Source organism: Artemia sp. Qi Xiang Cuo, chromosome 3, assembly GCF_049724085.1.
Source record: "Artemia sp. Qi Xiang Cuo chromosome 3, ASM4972408v1, whole genome shotgun sequence".
Lineage (NCBI taxonomy): Eukaryota > Metazoa > Arthropoda > Branchiopoda > Anostraca > Artemiidae > Artemia > Artemia sp. Qi Xiang Cuo.
The window spans coordinates 51,091,557-51,113,774 of NC_142796.1; the positions used below are offsets into that span (position 1 = coordinate 51,091,557).

Sequence of the window (22,218 nt, forward strand, 5' to 3'; positions counted from 1 at the left end):
TTTTCAACATGAGCGAGAGTTCCTGAACTTTAGTTTCCAAAGCACTAACCTTTTTATCTTGTTTCTTCTCGAACGTAGCTCATTCCCTCCGTACAGATTCAGCGCTGGCAACGGTATTTTCAATTCGTTGCAACTTATCCGTGACCTCACCTCTCATCTTTTGCATCTCGGCTAGTAGTTCTTCCATTTTCAGCATTAGATTCTACTAAAAATAAAAATATCACGTACCTTAAATAGCCTTTATCCACCCAAAGGCTAATCGTGCATTCCGCTTTTGCCGTTTACTTCGGGGCACGGCTAAGACCAACGGATGGCTTTACTATTAGTGGCCTGTAGCGCTCTCTTTCCCACCTACTGAACTGCTGGCTATAGGTGGCAGCAAATATTTTCTCAATGGAATTTGATTGTCACTGCTGGATTTCTGGCTTCCCAAAGAAATCGTTTTGGGCTCAAAATAAACTGTTTTATCTGTATTTCGAAACAGAGTCACTTTTCCACTGGCTAGACAATTTTTACCACCTCAATTACTAATTGTTTTCACTACAATTTAATCTGGTACAACACTATCGCCATCTCTAATTGAAGTATCATATGTATATGATACTGTATATAATATATATATATATATATATATATATATCATGATATAATAATACATAATAATATAAGACAATGGAAGTGTGGTCGATTTCTAGTCTTCATTAGCGACAATTTTCCCTTGGCGGTCTTTTATGACATTTTTAATTTCCAGGATAGTCGCGTTTACACTTTTTCTGTTAAGACACAGCTTTTCACGAGTATTCCTAGCCTAAGCCATTTCCTCTTCTTAAAACGAACTACAAGCCTATTATTGCACCCTGAATTTCCAATTAAATGAGCCCCCTCCAGTGACTAACGGTTTAGACGAAGGGCTTGAGGGAACAATAATACTTGGAAGCCACATTGCTCTTTACTACGTACCCTAAAATGGGGGCATTGGATTTCTGTAGTTGCGGTGGAGCAGTGGGGATAATCGTCAGTTGATGTTGAATATCAAGCATCAGTTTTTGAAGTAGGTACTCACAGGGTTTTGGAGCTAAATACAAACTTTAGAGGAAATCAAACACTATTTATTTAATAAGCCCTTTGCAGGTTTTGATTTTTGACTGTTTATTGCGTAACTAACCTCATTTTGTTGACTTTACTGCTAGAATGTCTTTAATTCTCGACTTTTTTTTGGGAAAATCAAGCACCAATTGTGGAATTCATGCTTAAAGCATGTTAAGTTTGAGCTTCCATATTGTAAAATTATCCTCAAATTCGATAACAACGTCATAAATCCTTTAGTACCAGCTTCGGTGAAAGAAAGTACTGTTTTGTTTTTTTATTCATGAAGATGATTTTTAAAGATAATTTTTGCATTTTGTATTAGTGTTGTTTTCACGTCCATTTTATTTAATAGGACTTTTAGAACGTATTTTATTTGTGAACAAGGGGTTGTGTAGTAAATATCTTTGGATTGATTTAGGCAAAATAATCAGTTCTCGGTGAGTAGAAATCCTTAATTACCAACTTTGCTGAAATCTGAGTGAAACATGTGAAAGGAGGTGAAAGTGAAATATGTTTGCGAAATATTAGCGTTATGTTTTTGGTTTTGGTGTTCTGAGTTGCAATATTAGCCCCAGCCTTAAAACTAAAAAACTCCTTATAACTACATAGCCTTATAACTAACTAAGAACACTTTTTTGAAACCAGATTACTTGGCAAAATAATTTGGTGTAATAAAACCTAACGCCATGCGTAAAATATGTACTCTGTGTGATGTCATTTTGTATTTGTCTTATAGCAGTGAATAAACAGCTAAACAGTTATCGTTTTGGTTTCTGGTGTGGTTAATGTGACTTCGTATAGAGAATGTTCCTAAGTTCACTTTTGAATGGACTCGAACAAATATGCTTGTGGGGAAATACTTTTGGTACCAATGATTTTTTTCTCTTTAGTATTAAGCCTTATTCATTTATTAATCCTTTTAATCATTTAAAGTCCTCTTTAAATAATGTTATTATTACGTATATCATGTTTAAATTATTATTATTATTAATTGATTAAGTAGTTAAATTAATAAATTTATTATGATGTTTATAAAGATAAAAAAGCAGCGTCTTTTGATTAGTTTTGCAATTATTATAAATGATCAGCGATCACGCAAAAGTTTAAGAGACAAAAATGACACACTGACTCTCTAAACAGTATTATAAAGTAATGAAAATATATTAATTATTAACGTTAATTATAACCTTGCCTAATCAATCTCTTTTTTTGCCTTTTTACTCTTTTCGGTATAACGATGAATCGTTTATTGGTTGCCACTTGCCCCACAAAATTTGTTGGTGAATCTCGTTCTCCCTCTAGCTCTTTTACTTTTCATTTATCTTCGATTTGAGTCTTGCATCGGATATATCTGCTATCTCTTCTTTTTTTATCGTTTGCTTTATGGTATGTGTTTTTGCGTTGTACTACCCGAAAATTCTTATGATGTTCCAATAATTTTTCAGTGCTATTTCACCATTTGACATGGCCCTAAATTTACGCAAGGCTCAAGCAGTCAAATGGGCCATTTCCCCATTGACTATTAATGAGGCTATTAATTGGCTATATATATTTTCAGTGATATTTCAACATTGGATACGGCCCCAAATTTACGAAAGATTCAGGCAGTCGAATTGGCTCATGAACATGTCATTGATGGAATTGCTTATGGAAAAAAGGGCAACGAAACAGCAGCTTTTCAGTGTTTGAACAAAGCATTGCAAATTGACCCATTTAATGTTGAGGGATTAGTAGCTCGAGGAGCATTGTAAGTTCTTTTTATAATTAACTTGCGTGACCAAAGTGCTCAACATACGTGTGCTTGTAAAGTTTGGTATGTCTGTGGATTTGCGGAGTTTCACTGAGTGAAGTCGAGCTTTATTAACTTAACTTATCCAATTTACCTCATTCGGTCGAAAATTTTGCCATGTGAATTCCCCTCCCTCCTTCACAATTCGCAGAACAAAAATGTTCAGAAAACGAGAAAACACATATGGTTATTGGGATAAAAGTTCGTTCGACATGGATTCTGGCAGTAGTATGCTATTAATGATTTCTGCAACATGCCCTCCCTTTTCCCATAGGATTTCAAGTGCATGCCCTGTCGCGTCACGACATGCCCTCTGACGTCACGCCAGCCATAGGGAAGATAGCATTGGATTTCTAGCGGAGTCCTGTTACGTCACACACCCCTGTGTATTTCTATGACAGCCCTGTTACATCACGCGACACACCCTTGTGCTTTAAATAGGTTCATAGTATTTCTGTGACATCATGGCAGCCATAAGAAAAATAGCGTTGGATTTCTACCGCAGCCCTCTGACGTCACGGTACACACCCCTGTATATTTCTATGAGAGTCTGTTTTCCTAGTGGCAGACTTCCATGTAGTTTTCCCATGTAGATGTCTAGACGACTTTCCTGGAATCCAGGTGTTTTTATTTCCCTTGCCAACAGCCATTGTTTTTCTATTACCCCATGTTGGAGTCTAGACGGCTTTCCTGTACTCCAGGTGTTCTTGTTTCCCCCTATTGTTTTTCTATCTTCCCCCGTTGGAGTCTAAACAGTCATTTTATAGTGTTTAATTTGAGGTTTGTAGAATGTATACGGTAGGCCAAGAGGATCGAAAAATGATATATTGCTTCTTGTTTGAAAGATGCATAATCAATCTTTACCTTTTCCATCAACGGTCTCTACCGTTGATGGACTGCTATTACTATTAACAAGAATAATGGTATTTTCATTATGTTGAATATGCTCCAGAAAATCTGAAGGTATGCAATAGGATATATATTTGGACATGTAGGGGTTTCTATTAAATACATTTATTATTTGATTCGTGTTCATGGTGCCAAGTCTGATAAAATGTTTTCATCAGGAATAGCTTTATGATAGGTTTGAAGATGATTAATCGGTGTCAACGCAGTAATTCCTCCTAGTGATTCGGCAAAAGAGCATTCTAAACGTACATTATCTATCTGGGCGAATCCTATATCTTGAGTACCATAGAAACCCAATACAATGATACCATGAATTTTCGCAAACATTTCTTCACTTATACCATTTTCAAAAAATTCAGAATCTCGATCTAGGGATTGTATTGTCAATTCATATTGGGTCTGTAGGATTTATCAAAGGATAAATTGTAGAGAGGAAATTCATTTGCTTTACAAGCAAGCGATGAAAGTCCAAACAGTTTCAAATTTATGTGGAGATTCCATGATCCAACAGCGCTAGCACTTTTTACAAAAGCCAATACTAATTTTGGAGGAATTTCGACATTGATAAATGATGAGTCAGTATAGGTACGCGTACCCGTAGCAATATGGCGCTGATTCGTGATTGTATGAGGCACGAGATAGTTTGATATTATTTCCAGAGGCTCTTAGTTTTTCAATTGCCGAGGCAACAGAACTCCTAACTTGCTATTTTCGTGCATGAAGTATTGCCGACAAAGAGACTGTTACATCACGTGCAGCACCCAGTACTTTCCGGAAATTATAATTCGACGGTGTAGCCAGTAGCCTTTTGTTGAAATTATCACTGGGAGGCAACCACTAATGTGCTTTATGTACATCATTATATAGTTCACCTACTATTTGTAAATCTTTAGTTATTACATCTCAAAGTCTATTGGTAGTGTCATTGTATCTGTTTTATATTCATAACCCAGTGCATGCCCTCACAAAAGCTTTTAAGACATCGGAGTCATCAACATTAATTGCATATAACTTACAAAATTTGAAAGATTGTTGCTGGTGTTGGCCAATGTTCCATTTATCCAGGCACTTATTTGTCGAAATAAATTGTGTAGTACACAATTTACGTAGGATAACCCCTCGGCTTCACTTGGTTTTTCATTGCTAGATTTTTTAACACTGACATTTAAATCTATAAATGTCGAAGTCAAATCTATGAAGTAGTCTTCATTGGAATAAATTCGAAAATGTACACTTTCATAGAGTGGTTGTTGTCGATAAAATTGTTCATAGTAATCATGTTTTACACTGACATCTATATTTTCTGCGTTGAAAAGATTTAGAGATGAGTTGACTGAAGGATGAGATTCTTTATGTGGTGGATATGCCATTTTCTAGGAAAAGATATCCTTTCTGGATCTTTTTTACGCTTTGATGCTTTACGCTTCCTAGCTGAGTTGAGACTGATGAGTGATGAGGTCTTTCGCACCCTTTTTAAACCTTTTCCTAGCTGTTTCAATCGTTCTCCAATGGATCGCGCGCTCGACGTGAGATTTTGCTAAACGCCTTCTTGAATATCTTTCCCAGATCCCCAATAATGTAGTATAGAGGAGCAAAATCCGCTGTAACCGGTCCAATATATTTTTTAGCCATGAGTAGCCCAGGGCAAAACAGCTTAGCAAACCAATTGCTGAGACCGTAACTAGACATCGAAAGAACCCTGTAATAGTCTATTCCATGACCCAACTGTCGTGGTCTAAGAGTAGCAACTTAGCAATCAATATCAGGACGTACAAACTGGTTTCTATTATGCATTTCACTGAATGGGTCGAAAATGACATGTAAATACAGCCAAACCTTTTGCTATTGCTAGAGGATCACCCAATTCACTTCTTAATATTAACTGACTGAGCTCCAAATACGAAGTGTTGACTGGAATGTATTGATTGTGCTTTATATTGTAGTGGTGAATGTGGTCAGTAGAGGTTTTTCGTTCAAGAACACGTAGGAGGGGAACATTGGTATTACCGACTCTTGATCTCTCGAAAAGGAAGCGTAAAGAAATATTGAACCGTCCGAGGAGAAGGCGGGTGGATACTCTGCGAAAATGGCACGATTTATGCCACTAGCGCTTCCAGCACTTTTGCCATTGATAATATTATGTTTAACATCAAGAACTTAACGTAAATCGTCATTGAGAATAATCTTTTCATTGTCAATGGGTGAACTAATGTAGATTTTGTCCTCTTCCTTTGAAAAGTTGAATTGAAAGGCGCCATTTTTACGATATGAAGTTTTTTGTTGATAGCACGGCATAAATCATTCATGCTTCCGAACTCCTCGTATGATAATGTGACAAAGGGTATTCATAGGAATTGATATTTTGAATTACATGTTGATCGTTAACGATCGGCCAGTCCTGTGGTCTAATTTTCACATCGTATGCATAATCCCTTCTTAGGATATTATATTTCTTTTTTATAACGCCGCCTATGAGAACAACCTCTTACCGTCCTTTCAATTTAATAACTAGAGAAAGTTTTTTCGAAAAATTACACCTTTGATTAAAAACGACATAAAGAGGATCGAAAAATTGGACATGAATCTCACATAAAAACCATTAGACATTATGAAAGCCTTTATCGGGTATCAACAAATTAAAATCAGAGTTATATCCTTGCCAAAGAACAAGCAACTGTCGCTTAACCTTGTGAGTACGTGTCTATAATACTTTTTGAATTTGAAAGGTTTCAATATTTACAACTTTTTGCAATTCATAGTAATTCAAACTAATAAGAAACTCTTCTTTTTTCATATCATAAAACCGATACGCTATAGGTTTAGTTTTTGGGATCTTTGACACTTTAAAAAGTTCAGCGTTCCACAAGTAATTTCCCTTTTCAAAAATATTTCTTATACGATTGATTCGAACAGTATCGCCAACATTAAATTTTTTCTTCCCCGCCTTTTCATTAGAATATTGTTTAAGAATTAGTCTAGTGTCACTACGATTAACTTCAAGAGGGCTAACATTGAACAAGGATCGATAAGGGCGTTTATCATAAATCAGAATGATTAATTCACAATAATAAATGAAATCAAGAGTGCTTCTGAATGTGCTATTCTTAGAAATTAAAAGCTAAACTGTTTGCACTAACCCTCAAGCCAGTGTCACCTTTATTGCAACATGGGTATGATAGAACATTTTAATTCATTTCAATAAATCCCTTTTTACGTTTAAATTAGGAAATTCACCTCCACGGTCTGTCTGAATTTTTTTTATATGAATCTTGTTCAAAGATGGATTCAAGGGCAACTTCATTGCCTCTCTTTGACTGCAGTAGAACTGCATATGCATAGCGACTAAAAACACTTATTGCAAGTAAAATTTACTTGTAGGGTTTATTGTGACGTCTTTGAATCGTGTTTAGAGTCAAAAGATCTTCTTGTATTATATGCAGATAATAAAAGGCTTTAGTTTTTCGATAGTCACGACCTCTTGTCCTATGATTTCGATGAAGAGTATAACTGGGTTCCTTTTGTAAACACTCTTTTGCTAGCTTCTTTTCAATTCCAGTAACCTGAGCAAGTGTGGTGGGAGAATTTAAACTTCCTGGTTCTCCAATATTTTCATAAACACCTTTCAAAACTTGATCCAATTTTGAACGTAAACGTGGTGTGAAGCGACCGCTACTCTTTTGTGTACCACTGGGTGATGATGAGTCAATACGTCTTCAAATCAATGTTTCTACTAGGGGTGCTAGTATTTTCAAGGAACGATTTTAAATCATCATCTTCTACCTTTAGTGTTGTTGATGGACTATGTTCCTTTATTTTCTTTGGAATTTGCTTATTTCCATAAGACTTTTGGGAAAATCTGACGTCTTTGAAAAGTTACATGAATGACTATCAAATGATTCGAGTGTTTTACGATTTGCAATCAAATCCGATAATAAATCAACTAAATTGTAACTATTGCCCTGGATTATAACTTCTTGCTTTTTTCATCAATTTGTTCATTTTCAGCGACATAGGCCAAGAGTCTTTTACTTTGCTCACGATAGGATGGGGACAACAATTCTACCACACTTGCTAATAAATCTTCTTTTTTTCGGCTTTTTCAATGTTTCAAAACTTCTACTACTTTCTGAAGATTGATCCAGGAAATTTACTTTAAAAGGTTCTTCACGATATGTTTTATGTTTGTTTACACGTCGAAGGGCATTTTGAACTAAAATCGATTTTTCATCATCGGCAATTGTTTCATTGTTAATAAATTTATCAAGATTATTTTCAAAGCGCTCTTAAGGTGAAAGAGCAAGTTCAATTGGTGTCAATATATAGGGTTTAGCCATTTCTAGATAATGCTATTTACAAGTCTGGTGATTATCGGCAGTAACAATGGAAAGAAATTACCACCTGCTTGAACAAGACGTTTTCTTTACACTTCGCTTTCTTTTTGCAAGCTAGAGCTCGTACAAGTGACCATTTTCGCTTTTCCTGTTGCCTTACACCTTCCTGTAGATTAACATTAACTTCCCTTAAATCTGAACAAAAAATAGATAAGGGTTTGATAACTTCCTTTTCTACACTATTCTTGAGTATCGCTTTCCTAAGCCGCGGTTTTGAGTTGGCTAGCATGGAAAATAAACTTCGATACTCATGTAGCTTCTTCAACCTCCTGATAGCGACTAATGACCTTTTTTACTATTCACAGGTAGATATTGCTGGTTGCACAGGGGTTATTGTATTGATCTTGCCTTCTTATTTGGAGAAGGAAGAGCTGGGATATTCTGGAAAAGAAAACAGGATTTAATATAAAATAGTGCTTGCTTCTACAGGAGAAAACAAAATATGCTATAAATTAATGCCCCCTTCTAGAAACCATAGTTTTTCGTTATAAGACCTCCCCTCCAACCTTTAAAAATATTGTATTTATCGTCTAGGTGCTGGATAGAACTCCATTTCCTTGGCCTGATGTTTTCTAATTGGCAAAAATAATTTATTATTCGTCTAAGAGGCGATGAAATCCAAGAATCTGAAATTAAGATCTTTAAATGACTTTAAAATTCCGTCTTCAAAATAGCAACCCAGGGCCGGCGTTTTCTCATTGCCGGAAACCCCTCTCCAATGTCTTGTCATTTCATCATATATCAAAGCTAAGGAAACTAGAAATCAAATAATAGGCAATAGCACTTGAGCTAGAGACCTGCTCACGTCTTTATACACAGATATCTCAAGCTTTTTTTTTAAAACGTATGTAAAAAGTTGTGGGCTCAAAGGGAAAATACCAGACAGAGTTTTAGTGTAGGCTTATATCTGACCTTGTTAAGGGGGAGGAGGTGATACATAATGTTCTTGTTTTTATCATTTAGAAAAATCTCCCCCGCTCCTACTCATTAAACACATAAATAATGCACTTTTCACGTGATTTTAACTAAAGCGGCCAATTTTCCTTTACAAATGGCAGGTGCGAAACCCTCTAACTGCTAATTCATAAAAGAACCCTTTTTCACTCTATTATTTAACAATATGTATTACGATAGTCACTCACTGGAAACTAATTCCATATCTGACAGCGTGCTAAAATTAAGGTTTTATTCTAATATACCTGCTTATGAAAATGTTTAAGGTAGGTTGAATTGACCTATTCAGGATTATTAAGATTTAACGTCAAAAGAGAGACATATGGTGATTACTGTCTAGTCCAATTAGTTGACGGGTGTTAGTTTACCCTTTAGCTGGAATACAGAAACGGTGCATTGCAAAATTTAAAACGAGAAAACAGTGCATATTTGACGAAAGGAATAATTTCTTTTGAAAAGATTAATTGCTATCGAATGGGGGGGGGGTTGAGGGTTGGGTTTTTATACGGTAAAAAGAGGGTATTGTAAGCTTTAAACCGAGTATAAACAATGCAGTGCACATGGAGGGGTTTGAGGGAGGGGGTATAGAAAAAGGGACTTGCTCTCGATTAGCGAAAAACCTAGAGACATGAAAAAGTTTCAATAGAGAATGTGACTTACTTCTTGATATGATCGAGACATAATCGCTTTTTTTATGAGACTTGTATCACTATTGAGAGTCAAATGAATACTGATGAGAAATATTCCCTCCCTTGACCTTTTATACAATTCCTAGAACACACAGGGATCTTCTATTTTCAAGGGAACACCTGGAGTCTAGGAAAGCCGTATGGACTCCAACATGGGGTAATCGAAAAACAATGGGTTTTGCCAGGGTAAATAAAAAAAACCTGGATTCCAGGAAAGTCGTCTAGACATCTATATGGGAAAAAAATGGATGTCTGCCACCTGGAAAACAGGACTTTCATAGAAATACACAGGGGTATGTACCGTGATGTCACAGAAATAATATGAACCTATTTAAAGGACGAGGGTGTGTTGCGTGATGTAACCGGGTTGTCATAGAAATACACAGGGGTGTGTCGCGTGACGTAACAGGGCTCCGCTAGAAATCCAATGCTATTTTCCCTATGGCTGGCGTGACGTCAGAGGGCACGTCGTTACATAACAGGGCATGCGCTTGAAATCCTATTGGAAAAGGGAGGGCATGCTGCAGAAATCATTAATAGCATACTACTTTTGGCGTTGATGAAAACCCAGGAAAACAAGTTGTTCATTCGGGTAAGTTTTGATATTTTTAAACTGGTAATTTAAAAAACTTTTTTCAAAGCATTTTTTTTTTTTAATATAAACGGGCTACATTAAACCAAAATAATCAGAAATAAAGTAAACTAATTTTTCAAGCATAAAACTACCACAAATCACCTTTAATAAATGAATGAAACCCAAAAAGAACAGAAAATACAATAAATAACCGAGTCAAACTCAAAGCCAGCAGAAATTAAAATGAGTACGACTGACACCCTCCTTGCCTTCTGAAGACGAGAACATAATTTGCACTTACTTAAAAAAAACAATAGTTGTGGATTGACAGTTTAATATACATATACTGATATTTATCCCTTAAAGTCTTGTCGATTTATTAAAGTTAAACAGGGGAAAACATTTAAAATGTATTTTGTTTTCAGTAAAGTGCAAGTCTTGTTCTGCTCTGGGTAAACCCTCCAGAGGAAATTTTCTGCGGGGGCAACTTTCTAATAGGGGGCGGGGTATTTGTGGGAAAACTTTTCCACGGAGGAGGGGATTTCTGGCATAATTTTAAAATTAATCAGAAATTAAAATCTTTTTCTTGAAATTGCGCTAAGAATTTTTCACCCAGAATTATCTGCAATAAATTGCCCGGGCGAATTTGAGCTAGAGTGGAATTACCTCGGGGGAATTTTCCTAGCGGGGGTACTTTAAGTGGGAAGGACTTTGCCGTGGGAGGGAAGGAATTTTTCATGGAGTGGGAGCCAGATTTCTTGGCTCCCACTTCCACACTTTGATACCTTCCTCTATACGCTAAAGTTTTACTTTTTGTTCAAATTATTTAAGAATGACTCCTGAAACACAAGGGTCGTTTTATCAGGATAATATCCTTTTTTGAAAGTTCTATTAAAAAAATAAGCGTAAAGAGTGAAGTATTGAGGAGGGGACAACTCTCTCATATACGTTTATAACTTTGGTAAGTTTTGATGTTGCTCCTTACTTTCAGTTGAAAAAAAAATTGTTTTTTGTATTTAATTTTGCACGAATCCGTATTTTGGCTTGCTGTTTGTGTGTTGGAGAAAATTTGATAGAATTTTGACTCAAATAAAATTTTCAGTTAAAACCTTACAAATTCTCTCCCCTTAAGTCCAGCTATCCTGAGCTGCTCACTTTGGAAAGTACCTTGGAGGTGGGACATCCACGCAGAATTTTTCCCAGTCCTAAGTGAGTCATACCAATCACGGAGCTGTGACAGCAATAAAAAAAAATGGTCATTAGAAATTAGCCCAAAAATAACCCCAAAAATACATGCTATCTGAACAAGGCCACTTAAGTGGAATATAGCGCTGTTTCACAAAGGAACAATATCCTATTCATCACCACAATATCCTTTCGAGATATTGTCCTGATGCACTGACTTTCTGTTTACTAGGATGCCTAGCAGTAAAAAGACGCCATGACCACACAGCTGAGGGGCTGACACATCTCACTACAACACTGGTCACTATTCAAAAGAATACTCGTACCGTTCGCTGTGAACTCAAAGTTCGTTCAAACATACCACTAATTAACATTTCACTACGTACTTTTTCACTGACTTTTGATTTCACCAGCTTTTGATTTAGGCTTAGGATGTAGTGTCGTGTAAGGATAGTTTACGGTAATATGGAGCTTCAGTGCAACTGTGATAACTTTTCGCTCTATTAGACTTCCGTAAATTTTTTGGAAATCTCTTTAAACATTAATGTTTTTCAAGGTTGAAGACAGCGTCATTGATTTTTGTCTTTATCCAACTGTTGACTTTTGAGCTTGGGTTACTTAAGCTCTATGCCTTATAAATTTAATGTATTTTGTTTGTCTGGTTATTGATGATTTTACTTTACCGTGGAACTGATAAAAAGTTTGTTGTAATAGTCGTTGCTTTTTTTTATTCATGAGTTCCTCTTATTGTGGAACTAATAAAAAGTTTGTTGTAACACTGGTCGTTTTTGATCAGTGATGAGTCCACCTTCTTGGGGAAGTAATAAAAAGTTTTTCGTAACAGCTGCTGAAAAATGTCGATTGTTGGCTGAGATGGCTTTACTTCAGCACTGATAACGTCTATACTGTTAAAGTAACTGCCTGTAATTGGCATATCTGAGCCAGCTATAATCCGGAACACAGCTGTTCTGCCTGAACGTGAGAATACGTGAGAAGAGAGTGGTCCTCAAAGTCCCTTTTACTTTCTTCGGTTGGCTCTGCGTTATGGCTTTCGTTGTGGCCAGATTGAGATCCATGTAGCCAGTTCTTGCGACAGAATTGGTATGTTATGGGGGGTCACCATTTTTCTGAAAGAGACAAAACGACAGCGATGGTTCGAGCAGTCAAAACGAACATTAATGAAAAAAAATCTCCTAGGGGACTGACAGAAGTCGTCTCTGGATTGAAAACGACTGATGTTTTCTAAAGATAAGGTTGGTCCGATTTTTTGTCAATGAGTTTACGGGAATATCTCTAGAAAGAAAATTTGCAGCAATGTTAGACTTGCCTTTCGCTTACTTTATTTCAAAACTGGTTTGTGGCCGCAATATCCACCTGCAGAGTTTTTTTTTTAAGGTTCTTTAATTCTATGTAAGTATTTTAAGGACAGTTGGTCTGTTCGCAAAGTGACGTGGCTCCTAAGGAGAAAACATTGGTAAAGATGCGTAAAGTAAATAATGCTCAGGCACTCTTTTTCAACTACAGAATATTTTTTTCACCTTTAATTAAAGCTCGACTTCCATAATTGACCATATGTTCTTTTCCGTTACGTTTTTTCGTAAGAATTGCACCTAGGGCAAGGTTGCTTGCATCGGTTGTCAGTATAAACGGTTTTCCGAGGTGCGGGAGGATCTAGCATAGGTTCTGACATGAGGGTGTTTTTAAGTATTCAAAAGCACCTTCAGCTTTAGTAGTGAAGTGAAATGGACGGTCAATGGACGGATATGGATGGAAAAGTCCTTGATGGATTTTCTAAAAAAAAAAAACGTTTATGGTGCGTTATTGTTTCAAATTCTTCGAGTTTCAAATTTGTCTTACTGCTCTGCTCGTGCCATCAGCTGTTACAAACGTTGTTTTCTCACGAACGGATTCCTTGACATTCAGTTGATAGTAGCCACTTATGAGGTCGATGCTGGTGGAAAAATTTGTTCCTAGAGATGTCATAGACTGTAACTGTATATCTGTGAGGTGTGGTAGACTAAACTGTGAAAAGAATTCTGCCTGTGATAGTTAATAGTCAGGTGACGATTCCGCTTTACTGGGACTGTTTCTCAATGGTACTAGTTTGTCTTAAGAATAGAGTTATAGTGTTGAGTTTTCTAATGTTAGGACAGTGCCGATTACTGAGCCTTTTGGCAAAGCTATTATTTCGGTTGTGGGGCTAAAGACTAAGGCGTAGCCTGCTTTTTCTTCAGTCCAAATGACCGGCCGCCAGGCAAGAGCCTGGGCGGCTGGTGAGTAACAAATCAGTACGTTCATTGATCGGAAACAAAGTAGAGTCTATCTTGATTGCCATTTTTTTGAAGATGAATTGTTCTAGTCGCTCTTTGGACACCGTCGCAATGGGAGCAGACTGTCCTCTTTCCTGATGGTTTTCTTCCATGAAGTGGTTGTCTGCGTCATGTTTGGTAATTGATATATAGTGAGTCCTCACATTCATTCGAGTATTCATTACTGCAAAATGTCTGAATTCTGGATTTGTGTCCTTTTTGATGTTAATCTCCAAAATTCCTGTGTCAATAATCATTTTGTCTCCTTTCAGAGGAAAGGAGCAGAAATCCTAAGAAACGCTCATATGATAAATTTTCAACAACAATCAAAGATACCACAAAGGTGTGACCTTTTTAAAATAAAGGTAATTTCAATTGACACAGTGTTTATGACCAGTAATACTCGCCAAGTTGTCCTGTACATGATTTTCTAGTTTGCTGAACTGCCAAAAACGGTCGAAAAAATATAGAAGAACAGAGTAAATTTGCCATTGATCCTTTGCCATTGATTTGCCATTTGCCATTGACATCTATGAGACTTGAAAAGAATACGCTGTGAGTGGAAAAATTTGGCAGTATGAGTAAGTTTTGAGGCGAATGCAGGAAATTGTGGACTTCAGTAACCATAAATACATGAGAAATACGTGCACTGTGATAAAAAACTTCAACTGCTATAGGCGGACTGGCGAAGCATACTCTCTTTCCTCCGAAAAGGAGACAGAGAGGTTGCATGTTTCTTACTGCTGGAATGTGGATTTTCTTCTTCTTCACTTGCTTCGACGGTGTTAAGGGAAAGTCTTTGTTGGGCATTTATGATTTCAACAGTTCTGAGTTCATGTTCTACTACCCGTACTGATGTTTCAAGAATATCTGTTAACCTTGTAAGAATATGAATCAGTTTAGGTTCAAGACCCAGTTTGAAATTTTCGTGCATCCTTGCCCCAAAATGGTCATTTTCTGCGTAACCTACTTTTTGTCCTCTGGCAACTTGGACTTGGTCAACATATTCTTTACCGATTGGCTAGGTTTAAGATAGATACTGCTATTAATTAATATTTCAGTTACTATGAGCTAGAGTTCATTCTTCATTATAATGATGGTCTCTTACTAGGTTGCTATCTACTGCTGTAACCCAAATTTCCAGTGCCCTGCTAGCTGAGGAGGAAAATCGGAGAAAAAAAAAGATGCCTTCGATGCAAAATATCGCGTATTCAGCCACTGTTCTTGTTTTTCAAGCCAATAGATTTTCCTTGTTGTTAAAGCCAAGGGACTGTAAGTTTCCTATACAGGGCATTTGGACTAGGTAGTTCTAATGGTGTATTTCCTGTATTGGTCTGACTCTGTTTTTAGGAGTTATGGGCTGCTGTCGTTTCTACTAAGGGACGTGATAGTCTCTTATTAGGTTGCTAGTTACCGCTGCAACCCGAATTTGTTCTTTACTATAGATATTTTGCAGTTTACATAATAGCAATATATCTATAGTTTACATAGTTTTTTTTTCAATTTACATAAGACCTTAATCTTTACCTCCCCTTACGTTGAAATCACAAACAGGAAAAAGCCTACTGCTTTTTCTTAGTTTGAATAGTAAGATACAAACCTCAGAGAATCAAGCGGCTAAGTAAGTCAAATACGGCATCATACTCTAGAAAAGTTTACCGATGATAGTGCTGCAACTAAAGCCTACTACTATTGATTAATATTTTAGTTACTATGAGCTAGCGTTTGCTCTTTTTTATAATTTTGAACCGAGAGATGAAATATAATTATTTTATTTAAAATTTTCAGGAATTACTTTAGTTTCGAATGACGAATCAGACTTCTTTTCAAATCCTAAGAAAAATTATTGCATTTTATACAATCATATCTACAATGCAACAGTATAGGCACAACTATATACATACTTTTATAAAGTTAAAAATCATATTTTGATCTTTGTATGCAAGATGATGTTAATAACAATTGCTACTACAGTGTTATAGAAAAATGATGTATTTCGTAAAAAATGTTTCTATTTAGAAAAATGTTTTGATTACAAAAGGCACTAGATGCAGGAAATTTCGTTAGAATGAGCCATTAAACAGCTGTGTATGTTTTCTAGTGCCCCGCTAGCTGAGGAGAAAGAACGGAAGAGAAAAAAGATGCCGTTTATGCAGAAAATCGTAGTCCAAACAGCTTTTCTTGCTTTTCAAGCGAACATATTTTCTTCGTTTTTCAAGCCAAGGGACAGTTAGTTTCCTATACAGGGGTATTAGACAAGGTGGGTTCTAATAGCGTACTTTGTTTTTGGATCTGAATATATTTTTAGGAGCTATTGACAATTTTGTTTTTTTACAATGAGACGGGATTGGCTCTTACTAGATTGCTAGCTACCACTGAAACCCGGATAATGTTGTATTTTAACCTTTGATGTTGACAAGCACAGAAGAACGTTTTTTTCACTTTAGGTACTGAAAAATCTTTCTTAACTTGACAAGGAAATCCCAAAATTTTCATCGACAGTCTAGACTTTTCACCTTAATTCCCTTAGTGTCATTAGTTACAGCAATCGCAGTAGAAGTATCAATAGTATGCCTATAGTGGCTTCTGGTTAGTTCAAAATTCGCCACAATTTATCCTGAAAGGTCCAACTTACTAATTTAAGCCGTTCCTGAGATATTGCCGCGCCACCCTTTTGAAAATCTACATGCTCGTATTTCGTTTTGATTTAGTTCAGTATACACCTAAATATTCCATGAAAGCTTCACCTTAATACCCTTAGCTTGCGTAGTAGCAATAGTTGTAGTAGTAGTAGCGGCATTAGTAGCAGCATGTACAAAAAACCTTTAGTTTTCAACAATATCCCCCTCCACAGACGCTGAAATTTTCAACTTAAGAGCATAAATCGTTCCTGAAGCATTGCTGACCTCTTGACAAGCTTTCTTTGCATAGTGTGTTTCGATTTAATTCAGTACTGTTTCAATATTCCCCAAATTTTTCACCTTAATGCCCTTAGCTTTAGTAGTAGTAGTAGTACTAATAGTAGTAATAATAGCAGTAGAATTATTAATAGTAGCCTTAGCTTTAGTAGCAGTAGTAGTAGTAGCAGTAGTAGTAGCATCAGTAGCAGTAGTAGAAGAAGCAACAGTATTAGAATGCAAATATTGTCTTCCCTTCAACATCTCCCAAAACAAGCCCTGTAAGTTTCAACTTCACACAACAAACTGTTCCTAAGATATTGCTGTTACGCCCTTTCGACAACCTGCATATAGAACGGAGTTTTGTGATTCAGCTCAACTTCCCCCTCAATATTCCTTGAAAATTTCACCTTCATACCCTTAGCCATACTTTTAATAGTAGTCATAGTAGTAGCAGTATTTATACTAGCAGTACTAGTTGAAGGACTAGTAGTAGTAGCCGTAATAGCTCTAGTGCTAGTAGCAGCTACTGTGAATAGTAGCAGTATTAACATATTGCCTTTTGGTCAGTTTAACATCCCTATTGTCAAGCCCGGGAAGTTTCAACTTGATAAAATTAGCCTCTGCTATGACATTTGCGATATGCTATATATTGTGCTATATATGCGATATACGATATGTATATATTTATACTTCTAATTTAGTTTAACTTTCCCTTCAACATTTCCCGAAATTGGCATCTTTATATTCATAGCTTCACAAGTAGTTTTAATAGAAGGTAGGTGGAGTAGTAGTAGTAGTAGTAGAAGTAGTAGTAGTATTAGCAGTAGTAGTAGTAGTAATAGTAATAGCAATAGCAGTAGCAGCAGTAGTAAAAGTAGTTATGGTAGTAGTTTTAGTAGAAGCGTGCACATATTGCCTTTTGGTCAATTGATCTTCCCCTTTAAGTATTATTTGAATATTCCAACGTAATAGTCAAATCTATTCTTGAGATATGCCCTTTTGACAATATAGAAGCAAATGGTGTGTTTTGATTTAGTTCAAACTTCCTTTCAATGCTCTCTCAAATTTTCATCTTCATACGCCTAGCCTTAACAGTACTAGTATAACAGTGGTAGTGGTAGTATTAGGAGAAGTAGTAGCAATAGTAGTGATGTGTAAGTAGTGGTAGTAACAGTAGTAGGAGCAGCATTAATTGCAGTAGTAGCATGCACGTGTTACTTTTTGGTCATTTGGACATCTCCCTCGTGATACGCCGGAAGTTCCACCATGATACGGTAAGTTTTCCAAAAAATGTTGCTAAAACGCCCTTTTCATCTTAATGCTCTTAGCCTTACAAGTAGTTGCAATAGAAGTAGTGATTGGAATGATTAAGTAGTAGTAAAAGTAGTAGTAGCAGTAAAAGTAGCAGTGATAGTAATATTAGTAGTAACATGCGCATATTGCCTTTTGTTCAATTGATCTTCACCTCAGAGCATTCTCTGAAAGTTGCAGGTTAATATGCAAATCCATTCTTGAGATACGCTCTTTTGACAATCCACATGCACATAGTGCGTTTTGGATTAGTAACAACTTCCAATCAGCATTCTCTCAAAATTTCACCTTTGTGCGCTAAGCCTTAATATTACTAGTATCATAGTACTAGCAGTAGTAGTAAAAGCAGTAGTTGCAGTAATAATGTTGTATTAGTAGTAGTAGTAACAATATTAGCAGCAGTATTAATAGTAACAAATAAATGTTGCCTTTTGGTCAGTTGAATATCCCTCTCATGATGCCTCAGAAGTTTCATCTTGATACGGTGAGCCATTCTAAAAATATCGCTGATATGCCCTGTTCGGAAACTTTGTGCACGTGTTATATTTGGATTTAGTTCCCCTCAACATTTCCTCAGGTGTTCGTTTCAGTATCCTCAGCCTTGGTAGTACTCGTTGCAGAAGCAGTAGTAGTTTTAATGGTAGTAGTGATTGTAGTAGTAGAAATAGTGGTAGTTGTAGTAGTAGTAGTAGTAGTAGTGTGCAAATATTTATTATTATTTATTTATTGAAAAACCCGCCAAATCAACACACAACAAGACGGAGCACTTAAAAAAAGAAAAAAAGAAAGATAAAAGAAAGGCACAAACTACAACAAACTGAACCAACAAAGAAAACGAATCACTGAATGAGCAGATGGACCATTCGTGTAGATTTTGGCGTATTTTTCTATTTTGCTTTGCTACTCGTCTAGCGACGGTGACGTCAGGGTCTGCGACTTTAAATTCGTCAATTACATGCGAATTCCTATACCATGGAGGTAGACGAAGCAAATACGTCGCAAAACGAAAAGACATCGCTCTGATTTTATTCTAGTCACTTTGAGTGAGAAGTTTCCAGAAGGGTGTGGTATATAAAATATGAGGAAGAGCGATGGTGTTTTACAAGCTTGCTAGAAGCTGCCGGTTGAATCGGAGTTTGCACGGTACAATTGAAGCGAAAGACGCTGAAATTCGTCGTTTAAGCTGTTCGAGGAGAATTTTTCGTGTGTGATAGACGAACTTATGGGTAAACCTAGATAAATGAGGTGATCCACTGGCTGGACAGAGCTAGAACCAAGGGCAATGGTAGGAACACAAAAATCAGTTTTCCAATTGAATAGGACGATTTTCGATTTTGAAGAGTTGAACTAAAGTCCGACTTTGAGATATTCGGCTTCAAGGATTTCGAAGATATCAATTGCCCGCTGAAGGGTTCGGCTAAGATTCAGGATGTCGTCCGCGTAAAATACCAAAGACAAGTTAGCAAATGACAGAATCAGCGAAGATGGACATTGATCTTGTGCATCAAGGACACAGCTATTGAAAAGGTCGGGAGAGGTGACTGCTCCTTGACGCGCTCCTTTCTTGACTGGAACCGGTTGGGTGCGCGGAATGGGGGTCAAACCCTTGTCAGGAGATAGCTTCAGTCGGATCCGTAATCTAGAATATACATTCCCGAGAGAAGTAATGACAGATAGATTCACCACGTCTACCGGCCTTCAGAGGCATCACAGCATAGATTAGAGAGTCGGAAGCCATTATAATTTTGTTTCCTGTCAAACTAAGGTTTTCTCCACAAAATTTGGCATCTATCAAGACATTAACAACGACTGTTAATTCATCAAGACATCCAGTTCCTCGCTTGAAGCGGAACTGATGTGGAGGAGTGTAGTATACATTTTTGAGTTCCTGTATAAACAGTAACTCGAAGAGCTTGCACAGTGACGTAGCTACAGTTATCGGACGGACTTATGTGCACTAAACTTCGGATTTCCCCTTTTTAGAAATGGGAGTCAGATCTCCGATGCAGAAAGAGGCAGGTACAATCCCTTGAGAGAAAATCATCTGCATAAGCAGTGAGAGGTGTGCCGCGAGAAGTTTACCTCCGTGTTTCAAGTGGATCGCACTGACTTCGTCAATGCCCGATGAGTCTTTCCATTTGAGTCTACGGATGGCATCTTCAACAGAGCGGGTACTACCGATAAAATCTTCATCGGATGAGAAGATAGAAACTGATCTAAGGCAGCCTCGTAAGATTGTTCGATGCAGGGGTCACGGGGTGAGAACTCCGATTCGTAATAGGCATACCATTCATCTTCAGGGATGTCGGCTGGAGATGGTGACGAAGAATTTGTTGCAGAACGAGAGACAAACTTGAAGATCCTACTTCTATCTTGTTTGGCACGGGCAGAATAACGATTGACTAAATTTTTCCGATGCCGAGCCAGGGCCTTAGAAAACTTTTGCTTCCTGAAAATCCGTATGCTGTTCACAAGACCCATATTCGGACGTCCACACTCTTTCCATACTGAAAACCAAAATTTTGCTGGACTACATGATATGACCAGATCTGGATTTGACGACCACCCGGGAATGATTCCTTTACGAATTCGTTGCAGAGGAACAGCTTGTTTTTCTGCGAAGCGAAGAGCATGGTAGATATCTGCACAATATATATCTAGACAAATCGAAACCTCTTTTTGAGGTAACTGGAGTGACTTCTGAAGGATATGAAATGGGACGCTAATTTTATTCAGGACTGAATCTACCGACTCGATGAATAGGGCTTGATCGATTTTCGACCAGTTACGACAGTTTCGAGGTGCTGAAGGAGGAAGAGGTGTGGTTTGGTGACCAGAAGATGGCATACCGACAGAGCAAGTTATTGATAATTATTTATGTTAAATTTCTTTTCTGATTTGACCTTGAACACGATTTCGGCAATGTTTTTCTTCTTGACTGTGATTTTCTTTTATCCCCCACCCCTTCTTCTATTATTCTGTTTCTATTCTAGCCATTTGTTAAATTCTTATCGACAATTTTTATGCTTGATTAGTGTTTCTTTTCTTGCTGTATTATTTGTTTCTTCGTTTTGCTTTGTCTATTTCTTTTTGACATATGAAGCGAATTCTGCTCTATTAGAGCTTGTGATAGCGTTTGGAAAGTAAATATTATCTTATCTGCTCGCAAGTCGGACGATACTACAATGTGGTCCAGGTTAGAAGTTCGCGAGGACGTGTGAACATACGTAAAATCGGACGATTTATCTAAAACCCACAAGAAATCACTAAATAAACCCTTAGCTAGTGTTGTACCCGGCGACGCTTGAGAATTCAGCTTGGACAGATTACAATTAAAGTCACCGGCTATAATGCAAGGTAAACGTAAGTACTGACTTTTATCCATACACAAATCTAGTTTTTCCCAAGACAGCACTCACGAGCACTCAGACTGGTCATTATTGTACTCTTTGAGAAAATACACACTAATAGGCACAAAACAATCAGATGTTACCGCTAGATAATAATTCTTGGTATTAAAAATACTAGAACGGAGAGCTGATTTCACAAACGTAACAAGTCCACCCGAGAGTCGGCCTCTGTTGTTCAGCTGTCTAGCGGGTATACAACAAGTTTTCTTATCCTCAAGCTCGAGTATGTTCAGATCAAGTTCAATAAAAAAATTTTCTAGGAAACAAATTATACTAAACTCAAAACAAAGGCTTTTTGGAACCGGAAATTTATTGATAAAAGAACCTTGAATATTCCACGAAAAAAACGTTAGTGGAGAGGTTATTAGTTTAAGGGTTTACGGTTTTTCGGGCACTTCACACTATAGCAAGTATGACCCTGCTTCTTGCAACCAACTCAAAAGGTTGCCTTCTGACACAGGGTATCGGACGTAGATTTGTGATCGGCGTAGCCGCATTTGGAGAAAAAGAACCGTTCTTACAATCTGCAGCTAGGCGACCGATTGCGTGGCAATTAAAGCAGCGGTAAGAACACGAACTCTTCAACTGGGAGGCGTTCATATCCGATTTTCATTGAAACTTTGAGAAAGGTATCGAGGTCGTTTCGTGTCGGAAAGTAGACTTTAAGTGTTCGAGACTTGCCACACTGTAGGGTTTTATTGCATTTGG

The 22,218-nt window shown here is 37.1% G+C and overlaps 1 protein-coding gene across 1 annotated transcript in view; it reads left to right on the plus strand.

Moving 5' to 3' along the window:
* Positions 1-22,218, plus strand: part of LOC148954248 (uncharacterized) — an 84,020-nt gene that overhangs the window by 49,357 nt on the left and 12,445 nt on the right. Inside the window, exon 6 of the mRNA XM_089086213.1 lies at positions 2,648-2,836. Coding sequence (XP_088942339.1) covers positions 2,648-2,836 — 189 coding nt within the window. The remainder of the gene's footprint in view (positions 1-2,647; positions 2,837-22,218) is intronic.